This window comes from Manis javanica, chromosome 11 (genome assembly GCF_040802235.1).
Source record: "Manis javanica isolate MJ-LG chromosome 11, MJ_LKY, whole genome shotgun sequence".
In the NCBI taxonomy this organism is placed as follows: Eukaryota; Metazoa; Chordata; class Mammalia; order Pholidota; family Manidae; genus Manis; species Manis javanica.
Genome location: NC_133166.1, coordinates 51,150,949 through 51,178,468, shown reverse-complemented (window position 1 = coordinate 51,178,468; position 27,520 = coordinate 51,150,949). Strand labels below are relative to the sequence as shown.

Here is a 27,520-nt window from a genome sequence, read left to right as displayed (position 1 = left end):
ATCAGTTCTAGTAGTTTTGGAGTGGAGTCTTTAGGGTTTTTTATGTACAGTATCATATCATCTGCAAATAGTGACAGTTTAACTTCTTCTTTACCAATCTGGATTCCTTGTATTTCTTTGTTTTGTCTGATTGCCGTGGCTAGGACCTCCAGTACTATGTTAAATAACAGTGGGGAGAGTGGGCATCCCTGTCTGGTTCCCGATCTCAGTGGAAATGCTTTCAGCTTCTCGCTGTTCAGTATAATGCTGGCTGTGGGTTTATCATATATGGCCTTTATTATGTTGAGGTACTTGCCCTCTATTCCCATTTTGCTGAGAGTTTTTATCATGAATGGATGTTGAATTTTGTCAAATGCTTTTTCAGCATCTATGGAGATGATCATGTGGTTTTTGTCTTTCTTTTTGTTGATGTGGTGGATGATGTTGATGGATTTTCGAATGTTGTACCATCCTTGCATCCCTGGGATGAACCCCACTTGGTCATGGTGTATGATCCTTTTGATATACTGTTGAATTCTGTTTGCTAGTATTTTATTGAGTATTTTTGCATCTACATTCATCAGGGATATTGGTCTGTAATTTTCTTTTTTGGTGGGGTCTTTTCCTGGTTTTGGTATTAGGGTGATGTTGGCTTCATAGAATGAGTTTGGGAGTATTCCCTCTTCTTCTATTTTGTGGAACACTTTAAGGAGAATGGGTATTATGTCTTCTCTGTGTGTCTGATAAAATTCCGAGGTAAATCCGTCCGGCCCCGGGGTTTTGTTCTTGGGTAGTTTTTTGATTACTGTTTCAATTTCTTTGCTTGTAATTGGTTTATTTAACTTTTGTGTTTCTTCCTTGGTCAGTCTTGGGAGGTTGTATTTTTCTAGGAAGTTGTCCATTTCTTCTAGGTTTTCCAGCTTGTTGGCATATAGGTTTTCATAGTAGTCTTTAATAATTCTTTGTATTTCTGTGGAGTCTGTCGTGATTTTTCCATTCTCATTTCTGATTATGTTGATTTGTGTTGACTCTCTTTTTCTCTTAATAAGTTGGGCTAGAGGCTTATCTATTTTGTTTATTTTCTCAAAGAACCAGCTCTTGGTTTCGTTGATTTTTGCTATTGTTTTATTCTTCTCAATTTTGTTTATTTCTTCTCTGATCTTTATTATGTCCCTCCTTCTGCTGACTTTAGGCCTCATTTGTTCTTCTTTTTCCAGTTTTAATAATTGTGATGTTAGACTATTCATTTGGGATTGTTCTTCCTTCTTCAAGTGTGCCTGGATTGCTATATACTTTCCTCTTAAGACTGCTTTCGCTGCATCCCACAGAAGTTGGGGCTTAGTGTTGTTGTTGTCATTTGTTTCTATATATTCCTTGATCTCTATTTTGATTTGTTCATTGATCCATTGATTATTTAGTAGCATGTTGTTAAGCCTCCATGTGTTTGTGAGCCTTTTTGTTTTCTTTGTAGAATTTATTTCTACTTTCATACCTTTGTGGTCTGAAAAATTGGTTGGTAGAATTTCAATATTGTGGAATTTACTGAGGCTCTTTTTGTGAGCTAGTATGTGGTCTATTCTGGAGAATGTTCCATGTGCACTTGAGAAGAATGTATATCCTGTTGCTTTTGGATGTAGAGTTCTATAGATGTCTATTAGGTCCATCTGTTCTAGTGTGTTGTTCAGTGCCTGTGTGTCTTTACTTATTTTCTGCCCGGTGGATCTATCCTTTGGGGTGAGTGGTGTGTTGAAGTCTCCTACAATGAATGCATTGCAGTCTATTTCCCTCTTTAGTTCTGTTAGTATTTGCTTCACATATGCTGGTGCTCCTGTATTGGGTGCATATATATTTAGAATGGTTATATCCTCTTGTTGGACTGAGCCCTTTATCATTATGTAGTGGCCTTCTTTATCTCTTGTTACTTTCTTTGTTTTGAAGTCTATTTTGTCTGATATTAGTACTGCAACCCCTGCTTTCTTCTCACTGTTGTTTGCCTGAAATATGTTTTTCCATCCCTTGACTTTTAGTCTATGCTTATCTTTGGGTTTAAGGTGAGTTTCTTGTAAGCAGCATATAGATGGGTCTTGCTTTTTTATCCATTCTATTACTCTATGTCTTTTGATTGGTGCATTAAGTCCATTTACATTTAGGGTGACTATTGAAAGATATGTACTTATTGCCATTGCAGGCTTTAGATTCGTGGTTACCAAAGGTTCAAGGTTAGCTTCTTTAGTATCTTACTGCCTAACTTAGCTCGCTTATTGAGCTGTTATATACACTGTCTGGAGATTCTTTTCTTCTCTCCCTTCTTATTCCTCCTCCTCCATTCTTCATATGTTGTGTGTTTTGTTCTGTGCTCTTTTTAGGGGTGCTGCCATCTAGAGCAGTCCCTGTAGGATGCCCTGTAAAGGTGGTTTGTGGGAAGCAAATTCCCTCAGCTTTTGCTTGTCTGGGAATTGTTTGATCCCACCATCATATTTAAATGATAGTCGTGCTGGATACAGTATCCTTGGTTCAAGGCCCTTCTGTTTCATTGCATTAAGTATATCATGCCATTCTCTTCTGGCCTGTAGGGTTTCTGTTGAGAAGTCTGATGTTAGCCTGATTGGTTTTCCTTTATAGGTGACCTTTTTCTCTCTAGCTGCCTTTAAAACTCTTTCCTTGTCCTTGATCCTTGCCATTTTAATTATTATGTGTCTTGGTGTTGTCCTCCTTGGATCCTTTCTGTTGGGGGTTCTGTATAATTCCATGGTCTGTTCGATTATTTCCTCCCCCAGTTTGGGGAAGTTTTCAGCAATTATTTCTTCAAAGACACTTTCTATCCCTTTTCCTCTTTCTTCCTCTTCTGGTATCCCTATAATACGAATGTTTTTCCTTTTGTATTGGTCACATATTTCTCTTAGTGTTGTTTCATTCCTGGAGATCCTTTTATCTCTCTCTATGTCAGCTTCTATACGTTCCTGTTCTCTGGCTTCTATTCCTTCAATGGCCTCTTGCATCTTATCCATTCTGCTTATAAATCCTTCCAGGGATTGTTTCACTTCTGTGATCTCTTTCCTGACATCCGTGATCTCCTTCCGGACTTCATCCCACTGCTCTTGCATTTTTCTCTGCATCTCATCCCACTGCTCTTGCATTTTTCTCTGCATCTCATCCCATTGCTCTTGCATTTTTCTCTGCATCTCTGTCAGCATGTTCATGATTTTTATTTTGAATTCTTTTTCAGGAGGACTAGTTAGGTCTGTCTCCTTCTCAGGTGTTGTCTCTGTGATCTTTGTCTGCCTGTAGTTTTGCCTTTTCATGGTGATAGAGATAGTTTGCAGAGCTGGTACAAGTGACCGCTGGAAGAGCTTCCCTTCTTGTTGGTTTGTAGCCTTTTCCTGGGAGAATAGCGACCTCTAGTGGCTTGTGCTGGGCAGCTGTGCGCAGACAGGGCTTCTGCTTCCCGCCCAGTTGCTTTGGGGTTTATCTCCGCTGTTGCTGTGGGCTTGGCCTGGCTGGGGCTGTTCCTCCAAAATGGTGGAGCCCCGTTGGAGGGGGAGCAGCCAGGAGACTATTTATCTCCGTACGGGGTCTCTGTGCCCCCTGCTGCCCAGGGGGTTAGAGTGCCCAGAGATCCCCAGATTCCCTGCTTCTGGTCTAAGTGACCTGTCCTGCCCCTTTAAGATTTCCAAAAAGCACTCTCCAAACCAAAACAACAGCAGCAACAATGAGAGAGGGAACAGAAAGAAAGAGAAAAAAAAAAGGAAAAAAAAGGAAAAAACAAGCGATTTTTTTTTTTTTTTTTTTTTGTCCTCAGGTGCCGGTCCCAGGCACCCGCTCACTGGTCCTGCTGCCCTGTCTCCCTAGCACCAGGGTCCCTGTCCTTTCAAGGCTTCCAAAAAGCACCCACCCACCGGTCCCGCAGGGAAGGAACGCTCAATATTCTTTGTCCTCAGGCACTGGTCCCACGCACCCGCTCAGCAGTCCTGCCGCCCTGCCTCCCTAGCACCGGGGTCCCTGTCCCTTCAAGGCTTCCAAAAAGCACTCGGCAAAAAGAGAGAAAAAAAAAGGGGAAAAACGCGCGATTTCTTCCGTCCTCAGGTGCTGGTCTCAGGCACCCACCCACCGGTCCCACAGGGAAAAATGCGGGATATTCTTTGTCCTCAGGTGCCGGTCCCAGGCACCCGCTCACCAGTCCCGCCGCCCTGCCTCCCTAGCACCGGGGTCCCTGTCCCTTTTAGGCTTCCAAAATGCACTCGCAGAAAAGAGAAAAAAAAAAGGGGAAAAACGCGCGATTTCCTCTGTCCTCAAGTGCTGGTCTCAGGCACCCGCCCACCGGTCCCGCAGGGAAAAACGGGGGATATTCTTTGTCCTCAGGCGCCGGTCCCAGCCACCCACTCACCAGTCCCGCCACCGTGCCTCCCTAGCACTGGGGTCCCCGTCCCTTCAAGGCTTCCAAAAAGCGCTCGCCAAAAAGAGAAAAAAAAAAAAGGGGAAAAACGCGCGACCTCCTCCGTCCTCAGGCACCGGTCTCAGGCACCCGCCCCCAGGTCTCGCAGGGAGAAACGCGGGATATTCTTTGTCCTCCTGCGCCGTTCCCAGGCACCTCCTCACCGGTCCCGCCACCCTGCCTCCCCAGCAACGGGGGCCCGTCCCTCTAAGGCTTCCAAAAAGCGCTCGCCAAAAAAAAAAAAAAAAAAAAAAACCGCTCCGGTTTCTCTCCACCCGCCGGGAGCCGGGGGGAGGGGCGCTCGGGTCCCGCCGGGCCGGGGCTTGTATCTTACCCCCTTCACAAGGCGCTGGGTTCTTGCAGGTGTGGATGTGGTCTGGATGTTGTCCTGTGTCCTGTGGTCTCTATTTTAGGAAGATTTTTCTTTGTTATATTTTCATAGCTCTATGTGTTTTTGGGAGGAGATTTCCACTGCTCTACTCACGCCGCCATCTTGGCTCCGCCTCTGGGGTTTGCCTTTAATGCCTCTGTTGCTTTCAGAAAAGTTCCCTTCTTTAATAGGGTTGAGGATGTATTGTTTGCTGCAGTTGAGTTTTTCCTTTTTTTTTTTTACTTTTCTTTTGCTTTCTGGTCCATATTTGTGTGTGTGTTTTTGACATATTCCTCTAGATATTTTTTCTTGCAGGGTTTCTTATAGTGAGAGATACGAAGTCAATAAATTACAAGTTTGTCAATAGCATCCTTTGTTTAAACCAGTCTTATCCATTTTCACCTCCCTGAATTAAAGAATCTTCCCCAGGTGTCTTTTCCCATAGCCTAACATCTAATTTAGATATGGACTCCTTGATCTACTATTGTTCTGCCTGTATTTCCTGTAATATAATTCATCTTGCTTTGCTTTTCCTTAATCAGAGGCCCATAAATTTTTGGAGTTCACTAAGTACTTTTCTTAGCATTTTACATCAGTCTTCCTAGTATTCCCTTCTCAGATTTGTTCACATGTTATGTACACTCTTTGTATAACTGTTCCATCCTCAAAAGAGATTCCTTAATTTCTCTTATACTATTAATTTATCTGTAACATAAAAACTACCTATTCCTAGTATTGAAGGTTTCTGCTACCTCTGGGGGATTGTTCTGAGTCAGCTCTCCGAGATCTTTATTCCTCTATTAGGTTTCACTGGGTCCTAGTTACTGATCCTGATTTTGTAGCAATTAAAACATTTTCCCTTTTTATAATAACCTTTTTAAGAGTAGTTAGGTTTGGATGTACCTCCTATACCTTCATACCTGGCCTTCAGGGTCTCAGTTTCTCTTTTTCATATTTGTCAAATGTGTATGTTCAGAGCAGATGTTTACCCTTATTCTAAGGAGGTCTCTCTCTTCCACAAGCTAAGTAAGCCTGTCTTCTTTTATTTGTTTTCATGGATACACTGCTTTATTCTGATCATAAAATTGAAGCATATTTTAAAAACACCTTACTTTCTCCTTGATTCCTTTAGCAAATCTGATTCCTAGATTTGTAATACTTTTTTCAAGTTGTATCTCTACTTTAACCAAAGAAGATGGAGTTTTAAAATAATAAATCAAGTCGTTTAATAATAAATCAACCACCTTTCTGTAGGTGAAGCCAAAGTTTGGGTTTCTGAAATAAAAAGCCATGGTCAAAATTTATGTGATAAATAAACTTAGAACCAACTTGGTTTGGTGGAGTTTATGTTAAAAGCTTATGGACAAGCCACACGAATCTAAGGTTAGCTCCTTCACAGCTCCTTTTTGACCTAGAATGCAGTTTAAAATAACATAGTGAAGAATAGAATTTGAGGCAAATGATTTACTGCTGTCTGTCTAGGCCTGGTTCTAACAGTTTAAAGATATAACCTCACTGTAGCATGTGTAAAACTTAACTGCCATTGTCCTGAACTGCAGATTTACCTTCAAAACACAGAAAAGCAGTAACTGTTGTTCCATTTTCCAGTGCCTAAATGATCTAACTCCAATCTCAGAGCTGCCTGCAGTATCAGGTGATGTTCACTGCACCAGCAGCCTGCCCAGTAAGGCAGGCATGACCAGCTAGGGGTGTTAAGGCATCCAGTATTCTAGGCCCCTCCTCAGTGTACTGAAGTCCTTGCCCACACCCTGTCCACCTCACCCCACTCCTTTCCCCAGTCTGGCATTTTCTGAAGGTCAAGGCTATTGGAAAATAACCCCAGATGCATTTAGTCGCTATGACCAATCAAGCTCAAAATTCTACATAGCCCTTGCTGATTATAAAATTTCAGGCCAACCTCCCTATTCTCAGTGTACAGGCCTTTCAGTAAAAACACAACTACAAAATGATCAATTCAACTACATCATGCAATATAAGCTGCCAGACACTACTAACATTAAAACTCAAGCAAACGAACAAAAAACAAAATAGTCCTTTCATATTAAAGGTCCCTCAAAGCATAAAGCCACCGAATCAAGTCCTCTTCATAAGCCTCAATATTTTTGTTATTTTTCTACCAAAATTACTTCTTATATATTTCAGGGTTCTTGACTGACTTGGTCCTGTAAGTATAGAACGTTCCTGGAGTTTGAGACATTCTGGCAAATTATTGAACCCAAGAGGGTAGTAGGAACCCCAGAATTTGTTGGTCAGACAGCTGGTCAGAAATGAGGGCAGTTGTGAAGGACCATACCCTTAACCTTGAGTTTGGTAAACCCCTTGCATTGGAGGACCGATACTTTCCAATTTCAAAACTTAATTCAAGTAAAGCTACTGAAATTAAAATAGTGTGGTGCAGGCATAGGCTGATACATACAGACCAATGGTATAGAATTAAGAGTGCAGAAATAGACCAGTACAACTGTGGCCAGTTGGCTTTTGACAAGAGTGCTAATACCATTCAGTGGGAAATGAATACTCTCTTCAACAAGTGGCATTGGCAAAACTGGATATCCACATGCAAAAGATTGATGTTGGTAACTTACCTCACACCATATACAAAATTAGCTCAAAATGAATTGGTAATCCTAACTATGAAAGCTAAAGCACAAAAGTCTTCCAAGAAGACATAGGAGCAAATCTTCATGACCTTAGATCTGGCAATGGATTCTTAGCTATGACACCAAAAGTCTGAGTAAAAAAAGAAAAAAATAGTCAAATTGGACTTCATCAAATTAAGAAAAAATTGTGTGTCAAAGGACATTACCAAGAAAATGAAAAGACAATCTACAGAATGGGAGAAAATATTTGTAAATCATGTATCTGATAAAGGTTTGAAATCAAGAATCTATAAAGAACTCTTAGACTCAACAACAAAAAGACAAACAATCTAATTAAAAATGGGCAAAGGTCAAAATGGACATTTCTCCAAAGAAGATATACAAATAGCCAACTATATCAGCATCCTTAGTCATTAGGGAAATGCAAATCAAAACCACAGTACCACTTCACACATACTAGGGATGATTATAAAATAAAAATCACACACACAGACAACATGGAAAATAAAAAATGTTGGTGAAGATGTGGAGAAATTGGAACTCTCAGCTTTGCTTATGGGAGTATAAATTTGTGCAGCCACTTTGGAAAACAATTTGGTAGTTCCTTCAAAAGGTACACATAGAATTGCCATATAGTCTTACAATTCAACCCCTAGGTATATACACCAAAAGAACTGAAAATAAATAATCAAACAAGTACATGTTGCATGCATGTTTATAGCATTATAGATAAAGGTGAGAATCAAAAGTCCATGAAAGGATGAATGTAGAAATCCATTATGATATATGCACACAATGGAATATTTTTCAGCCATAAAAAGGAATGGAATACTGATAATGCAACAACATGGATGAACCTTGAAAACATTATGCTAAAAAAAGCCAGATACAAAGGGCACCATACTGTATGATTCCATTTATATGAAATACCGATAACAGATAAATCCACAGAGGCAGAATGTGGATTGATGTGTATCAGGGCCTGTTGGAAGAGGAAGGTAGAGAAAAATTTCTTAAAGTGTAAGCAGTTTTGCTTTGGAATGATGGAAATCTTTTGAAACTAGATAGAGGTGGTGGTTGCATATTTCAAATGTACTAAATGTCACTGATTTCTTCACTTTAAATGGTTGGGTTTATGTTATGTGAATTTCACTTCAATAATTTTTTTTTATAAAAGACAAGTGAAGCAGAACTGATTTACCCCAGATACCTCAGCCAAGGTCATTCTAGATCAGCTGGCAGCCAGCTGATTTCAAGACACGTGAACAAGCCCAGCCAAGCCCAGCAGAACCACCCAGCAGATTCATGAACTAAATAAATACTTACTGTTTATGCCTGTGAGTTTTGAAGTGATTTGTTATGCAGCATTTTTTGGCAATAGATACCAAACATAGTCAGCTATTTCTACTTCACAAATATTATCACATTCTCTTTATTCACTGGTTAGATGACTTAATTGTATTCCTACTTCTAATCCTTATGTTATCAAAACATGAAATATCTTGTAATTTTTTTTCCAAAACTTTACTTATCAGGATAGGCGTCACACTCTGTAAAGAACCTACCTATCCAGCTTCATCAACTGCATCTCACAACTCCCCAAAACGTACCTTTTGTTATAGCTAGATCTGTCCCTTCAATATCCCAGATGGGACAGCTTCCTTACCTTTTCTTATTAATAGTTTCAATTAATAGTTGTTAAGCATAATCTGAAGTATAGTAAGTGCTGAAAAATACTTTTATTGAATGAATGAATTAGAATTCAAAGAAATTCTTTGTTGAATTTAATTTGCAACAAGTTACCTACTATTAACTAATATTTGATGGTAATTACCACTGATATCACTTAATGATTCACTACCTGCTCTAAGTAGCACTTTGCTATATTCCATAGAACTTTAAAAGCTTGAAGACTTTTATTTATTTGCTGCATAATGCAGTATAAAAACAAATGATAATGACTATATTTTTTGATATCTACTTCAGAATAGTGTGTTATTGATTGATTTACTTTGGATCTCAGCATCAGAAGTATCTTCGGTCATCACCAAAATCTTACTCTCTCATAAATCCCTCTAATTCATCTCCAACAAATGTCTATCCCATCATTACTTGTTTCGTTTCTGATGGCTATAGTTATCTTTTATTAAAAATTCACCTTATAGCTGACTGAACTCTAGTCTTTTAAACATTTATATTTGATTTTGATTTTACCTTCTGGACTTACATAATACAAACTAATTCCTAGTGTATGACTGCCTTTCAAATATTTGAACATGTCTGATTTAAGTCTTTTTCAGGTTTAATATCCCTAGTCTCTCCAACTATTTCTCTGGCCTTTCACCATCATGGTCACTCTTCTCTATTATGACTAGTTTTTTTTTTTTTTGTATCCTTTTTAGTAGGACCTCACATACATAATTTTCCAGGTCAATCAATGACAAGTAAAGCAGCCTCACTGCTTCTTTATTTTTCAGGTCGTTATATAAGCTACCTACAATTGCATTATTATTTCTATTAGATATATCATAGCATTGGCCTAAATTGAACTTAAAGTCAGCTAAAGCCCCCAAGTTTTTCCTTAAAATTTATTTTAAGCTACTTCTTCCTTATCCTGTACTTCTACTGCTGATTTTTTAGATATGTGAACAGAATTTTGTACATTGATTCCTACTGTATTTCTACTTATGAGATTTTTATGTAGTAGTTTAACTTTGCAAGATCTTTCAGATATTTAATCTGTTACTCAGGGATTAACAATTTCCCCAATCTTTGTGTTTTTACTTGTAAACTTGGTATGAATACCAACTTTACTGCTGTCTAAGTTATTGCTTACAATTGTGACAGCTACTATATACAGGCTGCTGTATATCCTGTAGGAATATAGGTATAGGTATTCATGACTAAGAAATGTTAACTAAGCCATGAGTAGCAACAGAAATCTTTAGCATGCTAATAAAGTCCCTGCTTCAGATTTATAGATATGGCTATTCATTTAGTTATGATTACAAGCTTGCCTATCTCCAATTTAGATAGAAGTCTTCTAATTGCATCATTGTAGTAACACTATTTTAAAAAGTAATTTTAGTCTTGCTTATATACAAGTGTTAGAAATATCAAACCTCTTGTAGGTAATTTCCCCATTAGTCTCCCTTTCTGCTCATTAAATATTTAATATGTGAATTCCCCCCATATTCCTAATGATTATTGTTTATTTTTCTAAGATTTCACAAACCATTTATTTTATAATCTGTTTTAGAACTTTTGGGGAATTAAAATCAAGTGTGTGGATAAAACATCTTTAAATTAAGTACATCACTTCTCTTTAGTCCTTTGATCCCTTTCCCATTTACCTTTTATTTCTCAAATTTTGTGAACTGTGACAATTTAGGTCTCTTGCTGAAGAGGGATGCCAAGGGCTGGTGGTCATTATTCACACCTTAAATCACTCTAGGGTGCTTGGAATACACAAAGACAGCCAGTTAAGAGCCCTTTTATTTAGGAAAGATGCTGCTCAGAGGTTTTCAGACCTTCACTGAGACGGTGCTCCTATGACTTTACTTTGGTTCCAAGTTTCCATAGACAACAGCCTTCAGTGTCTTCTCGTGATTGCCAGGCATCAGACCTGGGCTATTCTTGTTGCTTGGACAAAGCAGAAAGTACTAATTAGTCACTGATTTATATTTCTACTATTGACCTATAAAGAATATTAAGAATTTTATTAAGCCTTGATTAAAAAGTAAGCTTTTTTTTTTGGTGGCAGTTGAAGAACTCCCATTATAATTGGATCACTCTCATCTTTTATTAAATGTGTGAATGCAGAATTGTGTGATATGAACATTCACAAAGCAGTCTAATCTGCTCATAGACTCTGATATCTGTCAGAAATTCCCTTTTGAAGTCTTTACAACATAGACTTTCCTTTATATTCATAAAGATGTGATGATCACTCCTAGGTTCTGTTGGGCTAAACTTGCTTTATTATTTATATAATTTTTTAACCAAGTCCTTGTTCTTTACCTCTTCTCCTTGAGTTTGTATTTCTAGCTTCTGGTTTTTATATTTCTCAGTCTTTGAACTCTAGCACCAAAAATCTTACTCCGACTCTAATGACTTGTCCATGATACTAGAAGTTCGTTATAATAGGTATAATTGTCAATGAAAACAAATAGCCTAATTATTACTACCTGTTTTAAAACAAATTTTTACATAGCTCTCCACGTAACAGAACATGACTCAGAGAGACTGTTTTTTTCTTCCTGAGAATTTTTAGAAGAGAGATGCAATAGTAGACAAATTATGTGGAATGCTAAATATAGAAGATTCTATTCCTATGAAACAAACATGGAGAAATAAATGTCAAAAAGAATCTTCCATTGTAATTGCTGAAACTACTGAGACTTTTTAGTTGATCGCATTTAAAATATACATTATATATATATATATGTGTGTGTGTGTGTGTGTGTGTGTGTGTGTGTGTATCTTACATCCTAAATAAATATTTAGTGAGTAATGTATTGACTTAGCATTTGCATCCAAGGAAACCAGAACAGCTTTATCCACATTATCTGACTCCTAGTTCCCACTGAATTAGGTATGTGTGTGCCAGGTATTATTATTATTTCTGTTTTTGGGACTGAAAAAAAAAAGAAACAAAGAGGAAGAAGAAAGAAAAGGATCTAGCTACATTTTAAAAATTTATATTAATTGTGACTTTACAATGTAACAGTAGAATTTTGAGACAGTTTACAATTTGCTTTTGAATGTTTTACATGTGTTTACTTATATATGTAAATGATTTGTATATTTTTGTTCCTAAAGTTTTACTGTGTTTTCTATTATGCATTTTCCCACTGGGTCAAAAGTTAATTGGTACCTCAGTTAATACTATTTGGGAAAATTTTCTGAATAGTAATAAAAATTAAAAATAATATTGTAAAAAGATTAAGTTATTATAGCAAGCAGTCATATAATGACACTTTTAAAGACTCCTACTTCAAATTTTTATTGGTTTTGTTAAGTTCCACACATTATACTTTCTAAAACAAATTCTAAGATAATACTTTTAAGTTTTTGTATAGAGCTTTAAAGTTCACAAAAGAGGTCATATATATTCAATTATGTGTTGGTATAGACCATATCCACATAAAAGTAGATTATATATAGTTAATTCTCAAACATTTCTTTAGGTAACTTTAAAGTTGTACATATATCAATTCAATTATTTTATGTTATTACTAAATATCAAATATTTTAGATGCCCAAGAAACTGAGTTCACAAAATACTTGTATTTTCAAAGACACACACTATTGTTTTTGTTGAGGGGAAAGGCAGGGCTTAGACAATAGAATCCCAGCTATATCTACTTGTATAAATCAAGTTATTTAAATAAATGAATTGTGTATGCTGACCTGTTCTACCAATGTGCTACTGGGGGTGTATAAAAAAAAAGATGTGCATGGTGGTGGAAGGAGACAGAGGCATAAAGAGTATTGGAAAACTACCAAATGTCCCCTGCAAATGGGCCCTATTCAGAATCAGTAAGCGTATGATGAGTGAAGTGGTTTTGAATATCGCCTTTAGATTCCATGCTGTTACAAGGCCAGCCCTGAACATGGCAACTCTTATTTCCACACACAGTACCTCTTCACTCTCAATTTAACCCCAAAATCTGATGAACCCATTACTCCATACTTGATTTCATGGAACAAGGAGTAGATATAGTTACAAATGATCAATCACAAGCCGTGAACCAAAGCGGCAAGGCATTAACAATTCACACCATTTCGGTCCACTTGCTCAAGCAGAAGATGTGCCAGCATATTTAATGCACAGCTACTTCGTTCAGTTTAAGAAAAGATATGACTCAGGCTGCATTTTCAAAGGGAGAAGACTTCCTAAGATTTAATACTTCCTAAGGCCCAATGTCAAATGTTCACCCACATATCAGCAATTAAAATAACCAAGTGTTCTGTAAAGGTCACAATGTCCAAATTAAACTTTACTTAGGTAAAAACAATATAACCTATGAAATTCTTCCCTCCAATGCATCTCTGTTCTGTTTGATCTTATCATACAAATCAATGTCTCTTCCAGCAGTATTAGAACACTGTAGACCCCACAGGCAATATGCCGTCAGTTTAATAGGATCACTGAAAAACTAAAGCAGCTGTGAAAGATTGCTCTAAGTATAGCAATCGTGTGCTTGTCATTTTGTTCAGTGGAGGAAAAATCCAAATTTGGGTAGGCATTGGTATTTAAGTAAACGACTGCTAGATCTTTTCTCATAAGTATCTTAAAGACAATAACATTTGACAGATAGCATGTAAACAAAAGCACACAGCAGTTGTTAGTTTAGGCTTGTTTGAATAAAAATATACTGATAGGAACCAAGTCACATTGGATGCTCCCCATCATTCAATCTTCCGGGCTGACCATGCTTTTGAGTGGCATCTGTCTTTGGTCGCTCTCTGACAGAGATTTTTCCCAACTATTACCTAAAGTTGGATAAAGAGCATTTAAAAACACACACGTACCTTGGCACTAGTTCAAACTTCCTCCAGGCATACTTCCTAGATGGGAAGCAGTCAAATCTTAGTATCCTTTAAGAACTCTCTTTGTTTCATCCAAAAAAGTCTTTCTAAACAACTTCATTTTAAAAAAGAAATTTCAACTGAATTTATGGGAAATTGCCAAATGATGTCCTGCTACCAATAACAGTACTTTTTGAGACTGAGATCTGAAACTTGCTGCCAAAGCGCATATAGAATTTTCTTTTTTTCCCCCTATCATTTCAGATACTCTTGACTAACATGTGAAAATTATAATGTTATGTAAATTGTGATTTGGAATTCTTAATTGGTATGGATTTTAATTTTTCATTGGAAGCAGATTATTAAAGCCTTTGATTATTTCTAGTGCTTTATGAAAATATATTAATTTTAAAAATCCTCTTTTTAGCGTTCCATAGTAGATTTTCAAATCCAGTATATGAAGTATCTTTTTTAACCTTTTGGTATACAACTTGACAGAAAATTCCAATCTACATCTACCTGGTAAGTTCTATTAGCATTGTGGTTTCTCTTTAGAGGGATTTTTGGCTCCTTGTCAAAAGTCCTTGTACTGCTCCCATCATGAATCCAAATAAGTTCAAGTTTCTTATCAATGATGAAATGGTTTTAATATAAGATCCTCTTGAAGGCTGAACAGTTAATTTTCTTTTGACTAGCATTTGAACTCATTATGTTTGGAATTATCAGACGAAATTACCTTTATCATTTAATATAGTGATTTTGATCTTAATTTAATATTATTGCTGTGTTACTTAAGTTTTATGGTGTGCTTTTTCCTATGATTTATGACAAGAAAGAATAAGGCACATAAGGATTTTCCAAGACATTTTAAATACCCACCTCTGGCCTTCTCCTGGCTACTTAATGTTTCATTGCCAAATTGTACTGTTTTCTTTTTGTATTTATTTTCCTCCTTAGTCTGCAAGATAATTTTATAAAGAAAATTAAACAATTATACATACCCTAAGTGTGCTTCAGAATTCTGGTATATTGATATTTATTTATCAATTTTTGATCAAATTTTCATTGATTCATGGAAAATTACAGATTCTAAGTCATTGTGTATAGCTGGACTCATGGCCCTAAAACTACCTAAAGGACTGACTACAGTATATCCAAAAGTACTATTTATTCATCCAGTAGACATTTATTGCGCACCAAAATACACCATGCTCTCAAACCCCAAAGGGTTTGTGATTTACTGGAGGATAGAAATGGGAGTAGAAAAGATAAGAGTAATACAAATCAATAAGGAAAAATAAAAGTTATGAGCAATGCTCTGGAACACATAGAGGAGGGAACAATTAATTCTGCCTAAATAACATGGGATATCTTGCCTGAGAAAGCATTTGATATGAGGGTTGGAGGATAAGAATGTATTAACAGGTAGAAAAAAGGGGGAAGAGGTGCAAGAGAAATGAAACAGCATGAGTAAGCAAAATACCAGTTAATACTTGTGAAATTAATATAGCTACTATTTTAAATCCTATGGACTATTTACTCATGATGCTCAATGCTAATGAAGTTACTCCTTTTGGTCACATCATCTATTTACCCAACGTTCTTAGTCTTGACTTAAAACCCACATTGATACTATTGAATTAATTTCAATTTGCCCTATAGTCATAACTTGAGAATAAACAAAACGAATAAAAAGCTATCATCACATAACTTCACCTTTTCAGTGGTGGAAATGATCCCAATGGAATGATCACATTGACTGATCTATGCATATTGGTAAGTTTAGGGAATGATTAATTTCCAAATCACTTATATAATAAAAATGTTGAGGGCCCACTTAATGAAAATATCAAAATTATAGAAAAGCAAAGTCTTGTTGCAATCACATAAATAGGAGCAAATAGGTAGAACACATGTCATAAAGGCCTTAACCATAAGAAGAAATGCTGTGTGCAGCTATGCACACGAATATTAAAGGAACATAGATAACGGGAGCCACTAACCTTCTTGAATGAGACAATATTTCTGAAGAGCAGTTTGAAGGAGAAACTCATGGTTTACACAAGAAGTAATACTCAGAGTTTATTCATTGGGAAAATACTTTTTTTTTTTTCACTGACTGTCTGTCATGGGCTTTGCTATCTCCTAGCAACACCTAGGTTTATGTTCTCGCCAAGGTTGAGAAGTTATTGTCTTTTCTAAATCATTGCCCTTGTTTCTTGCACATCTTTATGAAATAGTTTTTAGCAGAACAAAGTTTTGCTTCAGGAACAGAGAAAAGGAGAACTCTACATAAAAGTGAGAAAGCTGTTGGTTAGAACATGTGTGAGTCTTCTTTAGTATAAAATATTATGAATATCAATTAAATGCTTACAAAATAATGTACACAAATGTTAAAATGTATGGCTGAGGTTGAAAAGTCAACTTACTTGTTTTTTTTTAATCAATTATTTTATTTTAGAACTATCATTTTTAGACCAAGGCTTTTATTTTTTAATGGAGAGTTCTTTAATTCTGATTAATAAAATTAAGTTTTTCAATATATTAGGCTATATATACTTCCTTTCTAAGTATTTAGGGGTATCATTTTCTTATGTTTTCTGTAGTTTCCTAGTTAGTGGAAACATTGTTTGTTCTTGGAGTGTGCTTTGTCTTCCTTTTTAAGAAGATCATCAAAGTTACTAGTTTGCAGCTTCCAAAAAGAAAGAGCCTTCTAATCCCTAGTTCAGAGGCTAACCTTTATTAGCGCTCTTGTGGTTATAATGAGGACCCTGCTTCCAGCAGGGAGATTCTGGAATACTGAACAGATTATTCAACAAGTTCAGAGTAGATTCTGAAGTCCCTTATAGAACCTGCTTGTGAATACTGCTTGCTTTGCTTTGCTGTTTCTGGTTTCCATAGTATTCCTAATTACATAAATCATTTGGAGCCTGGGAGCTATTTTCCATCCTTTATCAATTCTGACATTGCTTACATTCTGATATAATTCATATTTTTTCTCCTAAACTGTATATTTTGTCCATAAATTCTTATGGAGTGTACAAACTCTGAAAAAAGTAGAGTTTTGTGTTAGAAAGTCTATTAAATTCTTCTTTGGAGCCCTTGGGCGGACATGAAGAATTCAAAAGTTATTTTGACAAGCATTGATGAGTAAGGACATAAGACTGGAGAACCTGACAAAATGTTCTCAGGTTTACATACAAGATTAAATCCAGGATGTAAATCATTCAAGTTTATTACCTACATCTCAACTTACTTAAATTTATTTCAATTTAACAGCTATTTACGTAATGCCGTTCCGTGTTCAAAACCTACATGAGGTTCAATGTATGTTCAATAAATTTTCAATTAAAGGTTACAAATTAAAATCTTATATGTACTAATACATGAATGTTGTTAACTGAAAGTGTTAATGATTCTTAAGCTAGGTTTCTTTAGGAACAGTTATAATCAAGATTGATTTATATTATACATTTTCTTAAAGATTGAAGTTATAATTCTGAAAATAAATTTATTTCTTTTAGTTCCTTTTAAAATATCTATATCTTATAGTTTTTAAAAGTTTGAGATATTTGTTATGATAAAATTTATAGAGAAAAGCAATTGGTTCAGGAATATAAAAATGGCTTTGATAAGTGACTTTTTGGAATTAATTTCTCAGGCTGGGTGAGTGAATTTCATGCATACTTCTAACGATACCTAAATAGTCATTGGGTCATAATTTCCTCTTAACCTTATTTATAGCAGTCTTAGGAAATGTTAAGTTCTATTTCCAACATTCTCCATGCTGTCAAATATATTAGAAAAAATATAAATTGTGCTGTGGTGGAGAGTTACGAAACTTGGTGCATAAAACACATAACTTTTTTACTGAGCAAAATTCAACAGAGGACCAGTAGCAAACCATTTGCATAACTCAGCTGCTCAGCAGCTCAGCTGTACCTAATTGTAATTCAATTTCCAGATTGCTATGCTAGGCCTCTCTGCATAAAATATGCAACATATAACATAACCAATGGCACAGACCTATTATTATTATTTTTTTGCTGGTCATCTATTTAATTTCCTTTCTAGTAGAAGTATGTGTCAGAATAAGGAAGCCAAGCCATATAGTTATTTTGTATGTTTATGTTTTGTCACATGTATATACTTAAATAAAGACTGAGTTTAAAAAAATCCTTTCATTTTTCTGGTTTTCCAATTGAGTCTAAGATTTTTTTTAAAAACTTCTTTATTTTTTTCATTTCAGAGGGAAATTAAATCTTGAAAATTGCTAGCTAGCTGCCATATTATTTGACTATTTTACACTAGAAAGACTTTATAAGCTAATCATGTGAAAAGTATATAAACATGTCTGTCAAGTCCATATGGATGTTGCAATACAGGCCCACAAGAAAATATCTTCTTTCTGTTACAAAATGCATACTGGAATAGCATTCCTAAATCTTTAGCTAGCTTATATCCCAGAAACCTAATAAGTATGGTAAAATGTTTACTTAAGATTCCACCCCACCCCCCGCCCCACCGTTTTTTTTAAACAGCCTTGCAACCCGTTTTATGGGTTATTTAAGCAATGGCAGTGAAAAAACTTGGATAGGATGGTTTATAAAGGTGTGGATTATATTTGATGAATAATTTCCAGATGTGATGTTTTAGGTATATAAATTCCTCTACAGGAAACTCTATACAGAAACAACATGGATCTTACAATTTTATCAGGACAATGCAAGTAGATTTCAGCAAGGTTGGTTCCAACTCATCTGTGATAAATGAGAAGATAAGGCAATCAGTGCACACCATGACACTCTGTGCAGCTAGTTAGGCACACTTCAGAACTATTCAGGTGTGCTCACAAAGCTTATGAGTCTTGCATGGGGGGTGTCTCAATATAAATACATCCTTCATGGTGGCCACTAGTAATGCAGGAATTGCCTCTCTAAGACTTAACCCAGGTCAGATATAAATAATAGATGTTAAGAGTTAGCTCTGGTATTGGGGCTGTGTTCAGTCAGTGTATTTCAGTTGGGTCAAAAGAATTTATTTCCCTTATTTTCTCGCACAGTTCCTCTGCTTGAAAAATGCCAGCAAAATTCCATCACACCTTTGCGGGGACCAGTTTGGGTGTCTAAGGGAGAAGGTTTCAGCCCCTCAGGAGCTAAGATGTACATCCAAGGAGTTCTTTTGGCCTTGTATCAGCGACTAAAGTCTGCAAAAAAATATTGTAAACAGGTGAGTCATCCCTCTTTAAAAACTGCCTTATTATGTGTTTTAAAATGTCTTGGTTGTAGAGAAGCAATGATTGGCATTGTGTCATAAAAGAGCTGTGACATGTATTTTGTGAGCTCAGTGCCCGTTAGGGAGCCAAGATGCTTCTTCTGTAATCTCAAAGCCAACAATAATGGGGCTAATTGTATCTGTCTTTTGGTGTGGGATGTCATATGTCTCATCTTTTCTTGCTGCATACTGTGCAAAGTGAAGGCAACTCCTTATGTGGAAATTCTTTAGACAGTTACTTTAAATAAGAAAATGAATAGTTCCTAAGACATTTGAGGTTTTAAGTGTTCAGCCTTCTATTTTTTTTTTCAGGATGAGATCAGAATTGCTATTATAGAAGTTGGGCAAAAAATATAACCAATAGTATTGAGGAAATGAAATTATAAATTAATTTCATGTCAATAGTAACCTACTTCATTTGTGCTTATTCAACTTGTATGTTTCAGGACCTGAAAGTCTTAAAAATAGAATTAATGTATTTGAATTAGATTAAACTAAATTTTGTCCTCTAATATCTAAGTATCCATTCCATAATTGTGAGTGTGTATATATGTGTATGTGTAAAGATTTTGATATTTTTATAACTACTTACAAGGACTTTGATTTATCTTAAAGTCGAATATAAATTATAAAACAGAATAATTGTTGCCATTTATAAAGTAAAAATGGAATTGCAACATTTTTAGTATCCTCTTTGCACTTGGTCCAAAGAAGTTAGATATACATTTTACTACATTAAATAAGGGCTAGGTTTAACATTTCTAACGGAGAAATTCCAGTGTAGAACTGGCCTCATTATCTCAGGCCACAGGCCTCTGGAAAATGAATATGTTGAAAGCATCATGCTATTATTCTCTGGGTTAGCGGGGGAAGGGGAGGTGGGAATGTGATTCAGCCTCAGTGTTCACACTGCACCTCCTGCTGTCTGGTTTGGAAAAGAACAACCTATATTGAAATACATGAACTAACATACCCAAAACCAGCAAGAAACATGTCATGAGAAACTTTCATTCTCAAAATGTGATTGGTTTGCCTAGTTAATTAATTTCAGAGGGCCAGAAATGTGATTAATATTCTCAGATAAGGTTTTTTACAATAATAAATATGAAAGAAGTACAAATTTATTTTTAATATTCTTAGTAAGCTGATATATCATATGTAAAAACTGGTGCAAAATATATTTTATTGTATTTAGATTAAACTATTTTAAATGAAATATTATTTAACTTTTAAGATAAAATGATATAAAATGGATTTTGGCCAACTCAATTGCAATAATTTATTTGGCATTAAATGGTTTGATTCCACTTACTGAAAATTATTTATAGCTAAAGAAAATATGAGACCATTCTCCAATGCAAGAAAAGCATTGTTTAAATCAAATCTAAAAAAAGCAAGCATTTTCTAAATTTTATTAAAAGTGAGGGTGTTAGAGATAAGGAAGAGCTCAGAAAGCAGTTTGGCATGTTTCTGTCTCCCATTGTCCAAAACATTTAAAATTTAAGTAGGTATAAACAGTTGTACTAGATTCAAAAGAGTTCTGTGTATTGTGAGGAAAGGAAATGCTTTAAGAATTACTCACTGCTTTGACTTGAAAGGTTTCTTTATAACTCAAAATTGATGAAAAATATTTTATTAAAATAAATAAGAAATGTAAACATTAGCATAAATTAACCTTTTTAGCATCTCTGAAATTGTCTAAACATAAATTGTCTTAACATGAATCTCAACATTATGCCAAATTTAGGAATGTTTAAAAACCTAAGCTCTTTGGCATTCCCAACTAAACATTGTTCCTTTCACTAAGTTGTAATAATGGAAAGCTTTGCATTCAGCAGTTTTGAAACAGTATCATACTTGTTTAAGTTTTATTTTAAAACACAAAACTAAGAAAATTAAATAGAAATTTGCCTATTATGCAGGTCATGCCAATTTCTATTTCTTTTAGATATGCTCAATTATTATTCTTCAGTCTCTTTTATATTGTATATCTTGACTTAATTTAAAATTATTTACAATGTTTAGAAAAGTCCCTTCAGTTGTACCATTATCAGGTCATCAGTGGTTAACTGTTAAGCCTGGCAGTATCTTTATTTGTGAGTAGGACTACTTAGCAAATATCCTTCTTAGCATTAATGAACTTAATTTGAACAGCATTTACTTCATTTGACCTTAGGGATAGCCTGTTCTATTCAGTTTTATATAAGATTTGTGTTAGGGAATCATTAGATAGGTAAAATGGAAATGGATGATGATTCCTATTTCCTTAACAAATCTAAGCTTATAAATTATAGGATTATATAAAATCTTGATATTCTTCCCATTTATCCCACTTCTGGGATCTTTTATAGAAACAACAATATTTTTTTGAGAGGATTCCGTTAAAAGATTAGAGACCTTAAGATGATATTTTGGAATTCTCAAAGGAAACTTCTTTTAAATAAACTGTGATAGTAGAGCTTTAAAAGAAAAGTCAGGACCACTCTTATCTTTACAAACTTACTCATTTTTTTCAATTTTTACTTTAACATGGCTATTACAGCATGCAACTGAATTAAGCCCACTACATTAGTGTGGTCTTAAGCATAAACTGATTTATGTATATAAAATGGGATACTATATTAAGGACAGCATAAATTCACTTGATCTTACATTTATCACATTTATTTCCTTAAAAGTGGAAACATTTTAGACATTGCTCAGAGCTAAGCAGAATCTATTTAATTGGTAATCTTTGAAGTAGCATAAACGCATTGCTATGAAATGCAGTTAACACTTTCAGCGAAAGGACCTGTTCTGTCTCATTATTATTCTCATCATGCAGTGGTGCTGTTGGTGGGGGTGTTGAAGTAGGAATGCCATTGTGTAGAATTCCAGTGTTTGGGGACAAACACTGCTGTGGAAGGAACGTGTGAAAAGGCCATAGTCCTGTCAGTGAATGAGGAAGGCTGTGCTTTCTGTGTGCTTCAAGCAGGGAAGCTGTCATTCATAGGCCTAACACAGCTAAACAGAGGCCAAAACACAAGCCTGCACTACCTTTTAAAATGATATTAGTGATTTTTAAACATGATCTTCTTTATTTATGATCCTACATAAAGCTTTTAGTTGCTGTCAGTAAACAAAATATAGTTCAGTCTGTTCAGAAACACTGTAGAGATGCATACAAGTTCATGGAACTGTGCCAGAAAGCTATATAAATAATGATTTGTGAATGGTTGATCTTAAATATAAATGTGAATTTGGGGAAAGAATCATTTCTGAAAATGTCTTCCCAATTTTGATACTCTTGATTTTTTTTGCTCGCAGCCAACAAAATTCCTGGGTCTTTCACTAAAATGCACAACATTCTTTTTTTATAATACAGTTTTTAAAAGAGCTCATACCATTTTTCTTTTTAGAGTTCTAACCATTTAAAGTGGTCCTTAGTATCACTTAATAGTTCTTGCAGATTACAAATAGTTATTTCTGAAATTCAGAGAGAAACAAAGAAAATGAGTAACAAACTATATCTTAACAACCATCATGTTACTTATGAAGAAAATTGTAGTCCTTATGATAGTTAGAACATGAAAATATTTGAAGGAATTCTTAATCCCACTTCAAATATTCAGCATTTTGGAAAGAAATGATCAACTTTGAAATTAAATTTTAGCTTGTTTGATTACTTAAAAAAACAAAAAACAAAAATACCCTCAAAATTTTCTTAAAATCTTGGAGCATTTTCTAAACTTCAGTAGTAAAAGTAAAAGAACTGGTAACTTTATGTCTGAAGCTACAAGGAAATGTTTTGTTTTTTAAAATTTTAATTTGGTATACGTACTTGGGCTATTTGTAATAGACATTACTTAATGAACTTTGTTCAAAACTGTAATATTTTGCCTGAGTAGTTTAAGTTTTTTTGTGTCTACACAGTCCTTCTTGTTCATTAATTTAAGCAAGTACTTTTTTCAATACTGTTATATCCTATTTCTAAATGTTTCATATTTTTTTGTGTTGGGTTTAAAAATTTCAGAAGCTACATTTCTATTTCAAAAATAAGGTTTGATTTTTTAAACTGGAACTATAACTTTATTTTACATGCATATAATTAGACTAGGAAGTGACCATCCAACTTCAGCATATATTGGTTTTGTAGTTTAAAACTGAAATGTATTTTATTATTACATTAAACTAACCTCTACCAAAGCACTTAGATTTTGTTGAAAAAGTTTCATAAGTTAATGTCAGTTCACTTTACTTGTTCTTTCAATATGTTTGATAGATATTAAACCAATAATATAAGAATGGATTACTTTAAATATGTTTGAATTACATTTAGGGCTGACAGAATTTTATGGCAAAAAGAATTTTTAAAGAAATCTTAGTATTTTAATTTCCCATAAAAGAAGTATTGAAAGTTTATCTTTTTTGGCCTGTGTCTTAGGTCAATCAAAAATCATTTATTGATCCTAACATTACTGAAGGAATAACTACATCTGTTTCATTTTCTATATGTACTTTAATTTTAGTATGCCAGCCACTTTTTTTCAGTTTTATTAAGATATAGTTGACATACAACCTTGAGTACATTTAAGGTGTATGTACAACCTGATGATATGCTATACTTGAGTATTGTGAAATGATTACCACAGTAAGGTTAGTTAACACCTCTATCTACTCACATAATTAATATTTGTTTTTGTAGTAACATTAACTATAGTAACTTACTGTACATTAGACCACCATATATATATGTATATATGGTAAAAATTGGGCTGTTTTCTTGATTTAGCCTTCCTGGGGCAATACTCAAAAGATTTCACTTTTGAACTTCTTGGAACAAAATCTATAATATATAACATAACTTACCATTAAAGACATAAAGATAGTGTTGCAGACTTTTCAAAATGAAAACGACTTCTATAGATTCTGATAGGTAATTTTTTTAGAATATTAGGTTGTTTGTAGATTTGAGTGATTGTTAAATTTTTTTCCCTGAAACCAAGCTACATTCTAGTTATTTGAAGTATTTTAAGAACCTTAAACTTGTGTCTTTTTCCAAGTGTCATGCTTTGAGCAGGCCTAACATCAGTTAAATGAAGTGAAAATTGCATTCTTGTCTTGATAGAGATGAAAATGGATTTCTGGTCATGAAATAGATGTAGTTGTCACTTTTTAAAAAAGGTGTCAGCAGTTTGCTTCAGCGAGTAAGGTGCCAATTCAGTATGGCAGTAAACTTGTGATCTGAGCAATCAATAAAATGCTTCAATAACTTCTGCTTCATTACACTTATAATAAGAGGCTATAGATCTGTGCCACATAAAATGTTGATAAAGAGGATATGTGGGGACCGACTGTGACAATTTTCGTGAAAGTACAGTAAGTGCAATATTGCCATCTAGAGTTTGTGCATAGGTAATTATTACAGAGAGGTAAAAAAACAAAGGGATAAAAGAAGACATGATATTGAAATACTGTTTATTTTCCATTATTTGTCTTCTTGGAACACATTTATCTTCTAGGATCATTTCATTTGACCTGTCATAAAGCTGTTTAGGTCAGGAGAAAAATTTTCTAATCTGTACTTTGCTCTAATTCTCTTAGAGTTATACTACCAAATATCAACTGTGTATCTCTGGATCAAAATTGAACTTTTTACCATGAAAGCTATTTATTAAATAAATCACTTTGGAAAAAAATTAGACTTAAATGTCTTCCTTTTTATGCATAGTAATTCATTATATAAAAACAGGTTTATTAACATCTAGTTGGGTACCATCAATTCAAAATGTTATCTTTATTAATATTAATCCTTCAAAAAATAAAAGCCAACTTACTTAAAAAATGGTATTTTAAAATAATTATAAAGGAAAACAGACTTTCCTGCTTATGTGATTATGAACATTTCAATGAAGAGTAAGTTCCATTTGGAGGTTATGAAAAAATAAAATGTCTTCATCTTTAAATCAACAATTTAAAAAGTATTTGTTATAATAATTTTTGTGATTAATTAAAAGTTATTTAATTTTATAATATATCTGAATAAACTAATATAGAAAATACATTTTTAAACTAAGCATTATTGAAGTCTTTCTCTGAACTTATGACTGAAAATACTAATTGTATTATAGAAAAATTTTTAAATCTGCATTTAAGTGTTTTAATGATAATATAAAATAAACTTAATATGAATATAGATGACTTAATAAGGAAATTATACTAATCTAGAAATATTATTACTTTTGTTCTTCCATTTGTCTTTTTTAATTTATATAGCTTTTAAAGGTTTATAGACCTAGGCATTCAGGTTTCCCTGAGAACAATAATTTGGTATTAATATATTAATAATGCATCTTTTCCTAATATTATAGTGTTTAGGTATTTTCTGTTCTCATTTGTTTATGTGTGAATGACTTCTATAATGGTAGAAAACGTAAATGATTATAACATTATTTTCCTTTTCTGATCAAAGTTTTATTCTCATGCAAACCTAATACTATATTATGTCTACTTGTATTTAAGATAACTTTTTAAATAAAGAGTTTTTATTTTGAAATTGTAATCCTACTGAGTAGAAAATGTTGTGTTTTAAAATCTCCAAATAAGTATAGATTTGTCTGATAAAGCAAGTGAAAGCAGACCTGACAAATTTTCTTTACATTACTCAACTCCCTGTAGGCATTACTGCCTATGACTCTTTGAAATGAGAATAAATTTTACAGAGTTACAGCAGCAAAGTGAAAGAGTGTGTTTGATAGATTCCCTGAACAGTTTCAACACTCACAGGTATTATTTGTAAGAAAACAATCATGCCAAGTCTTCAGCTGGTTAGAGAGGGCATAGCATTCTATCTTCACCTGACATCCTATCTGTTCCGTCAACATCCTGGGCTCCCCGCCTGCCGCCCCTTCCTCCCAAAACAATAATGCTCACTGAGAGGTTTGTGTGAATGGACAAGAATATGAAATTGTTTTCCCCCTTGAAGAACTCAATCAGTACTGAAGGCATATTCTTAGAGGAAGGAAAACCAACTGTCTTGAGGATTGACTAGTATTTTCCATTTTCTATTCAAATCGATCAAAGTTGTCAATGATTGTTAGTTAAAAATCTCTGATTAGGAGGTCTGACTACTGATGGATGAAAGGGAGACTCTTCAGTATAAATCTTTGAAAAATTATTGCTTTGCTTGATTTTATTAAGAGGCATATAGTAGTTTCCTCTCACTTGTGATTGTTAATAACATTAGCTTAAATAAATACCAATCATAAGAACAAATTGCCGATTTTCAAGTAATGTAATTCATATTTGCTTACATTTTATATATGTTACAAAAGAAGTGAGTATAATATTAATTTATTTCTGTCTTCAGTCAAATTTTCTCAAGTTAACTCAGAAATCAATTTTATGTAATTTCCTAAAAAGTAATCAGCATCCAGTACATTTTAAAAAGATTTCAAGTTCCTAAAAAAAGCCAATCATTCATGGAAAAAGGATATGGCAAGAATCTATTTATTAATACTTGATATATATCACTGGGAAGAAAATGTTGAAAGTTTCTGAGCAAAGAATGATAACATAAATGAAAGGTGCTGGGAAGACCCTGGTCTTCAGCCTTGGCAAACCACAGAAAAGTTATTTCTTCGAGAGTTTTACTACCCAATATGTTATGCTTGTGTGGCTTTTAAATTTAAATTAATTATCATTAAATAAAAAAAATTCAGTTCTTCAGTCTTACTATCCACATTTCGAACACTCAATAGCCACATCATCTTTGGAAATTCTATTGGGCAGTGCTGTTGTAAAAGGAAAAAGTTCAGGCTGGATACCACATTCTATGACTAACAAAATAATGAAGAAATATTTTAAACTGATATGAGTTTTATTCAATGTTGGATAGATAAAGTACTCTAATTACTACAAAGCAAAATAAATTGTGGGGGGAGAAAACCCTGAAAACCCATATCAGTCACAATATATTTGCCATCAAACCACCAGACGGACAACCTTAGGACTTCCAGTCTCAGAATCTCTATACAGTATGGTATCCTTAGAGACTATGATTCTGGCAGGAAGTGAATTAACCTTTCCTGGTCTTGTTTTTTAATGTATTCAGTGACTCTATGTCTTTTGATTGGTGCATTCAGACCATTTACATTTAGGGTGGTTATTGACAGGTATGTACTTATTGCCAATGCAGGCTTTAGATTCTAGATTACCAAAGGTTCAAGGGTAATTCCCTTACTGTCTAACAGTCTAATTTAACTCACTTCATGTGCTATTACAAACACAACCTAAAGGTTCTTCTTTTTTTTTCCTCCTTTTTCTTCCTCC

At 34.4% G+C, this 27,520-nt stretch overlaps 1 protein-coding gene across 1 annotated transcript in view; it reads left to right on the top strand.

Annotated features, from left to right (window-relative positions):
• The window catches only part of DCDC1 (doublecortin domain containing 1), a 496,388-nt gene that overhangs the window by 91,092 nt on the left and 377,776 nt on the right, over positions 1-27,520 (top strand). The window contains exon 10 of the mRNA XM_073216357.1: positions 18,999-19,165. Coding sequence (XP_073072458.1) covers positions 18,999-19,165 — 167 coding nt within the window. The remainder of the gene's footprint in view (positions 1-18,998; positions 19,166-27,520) is intronic.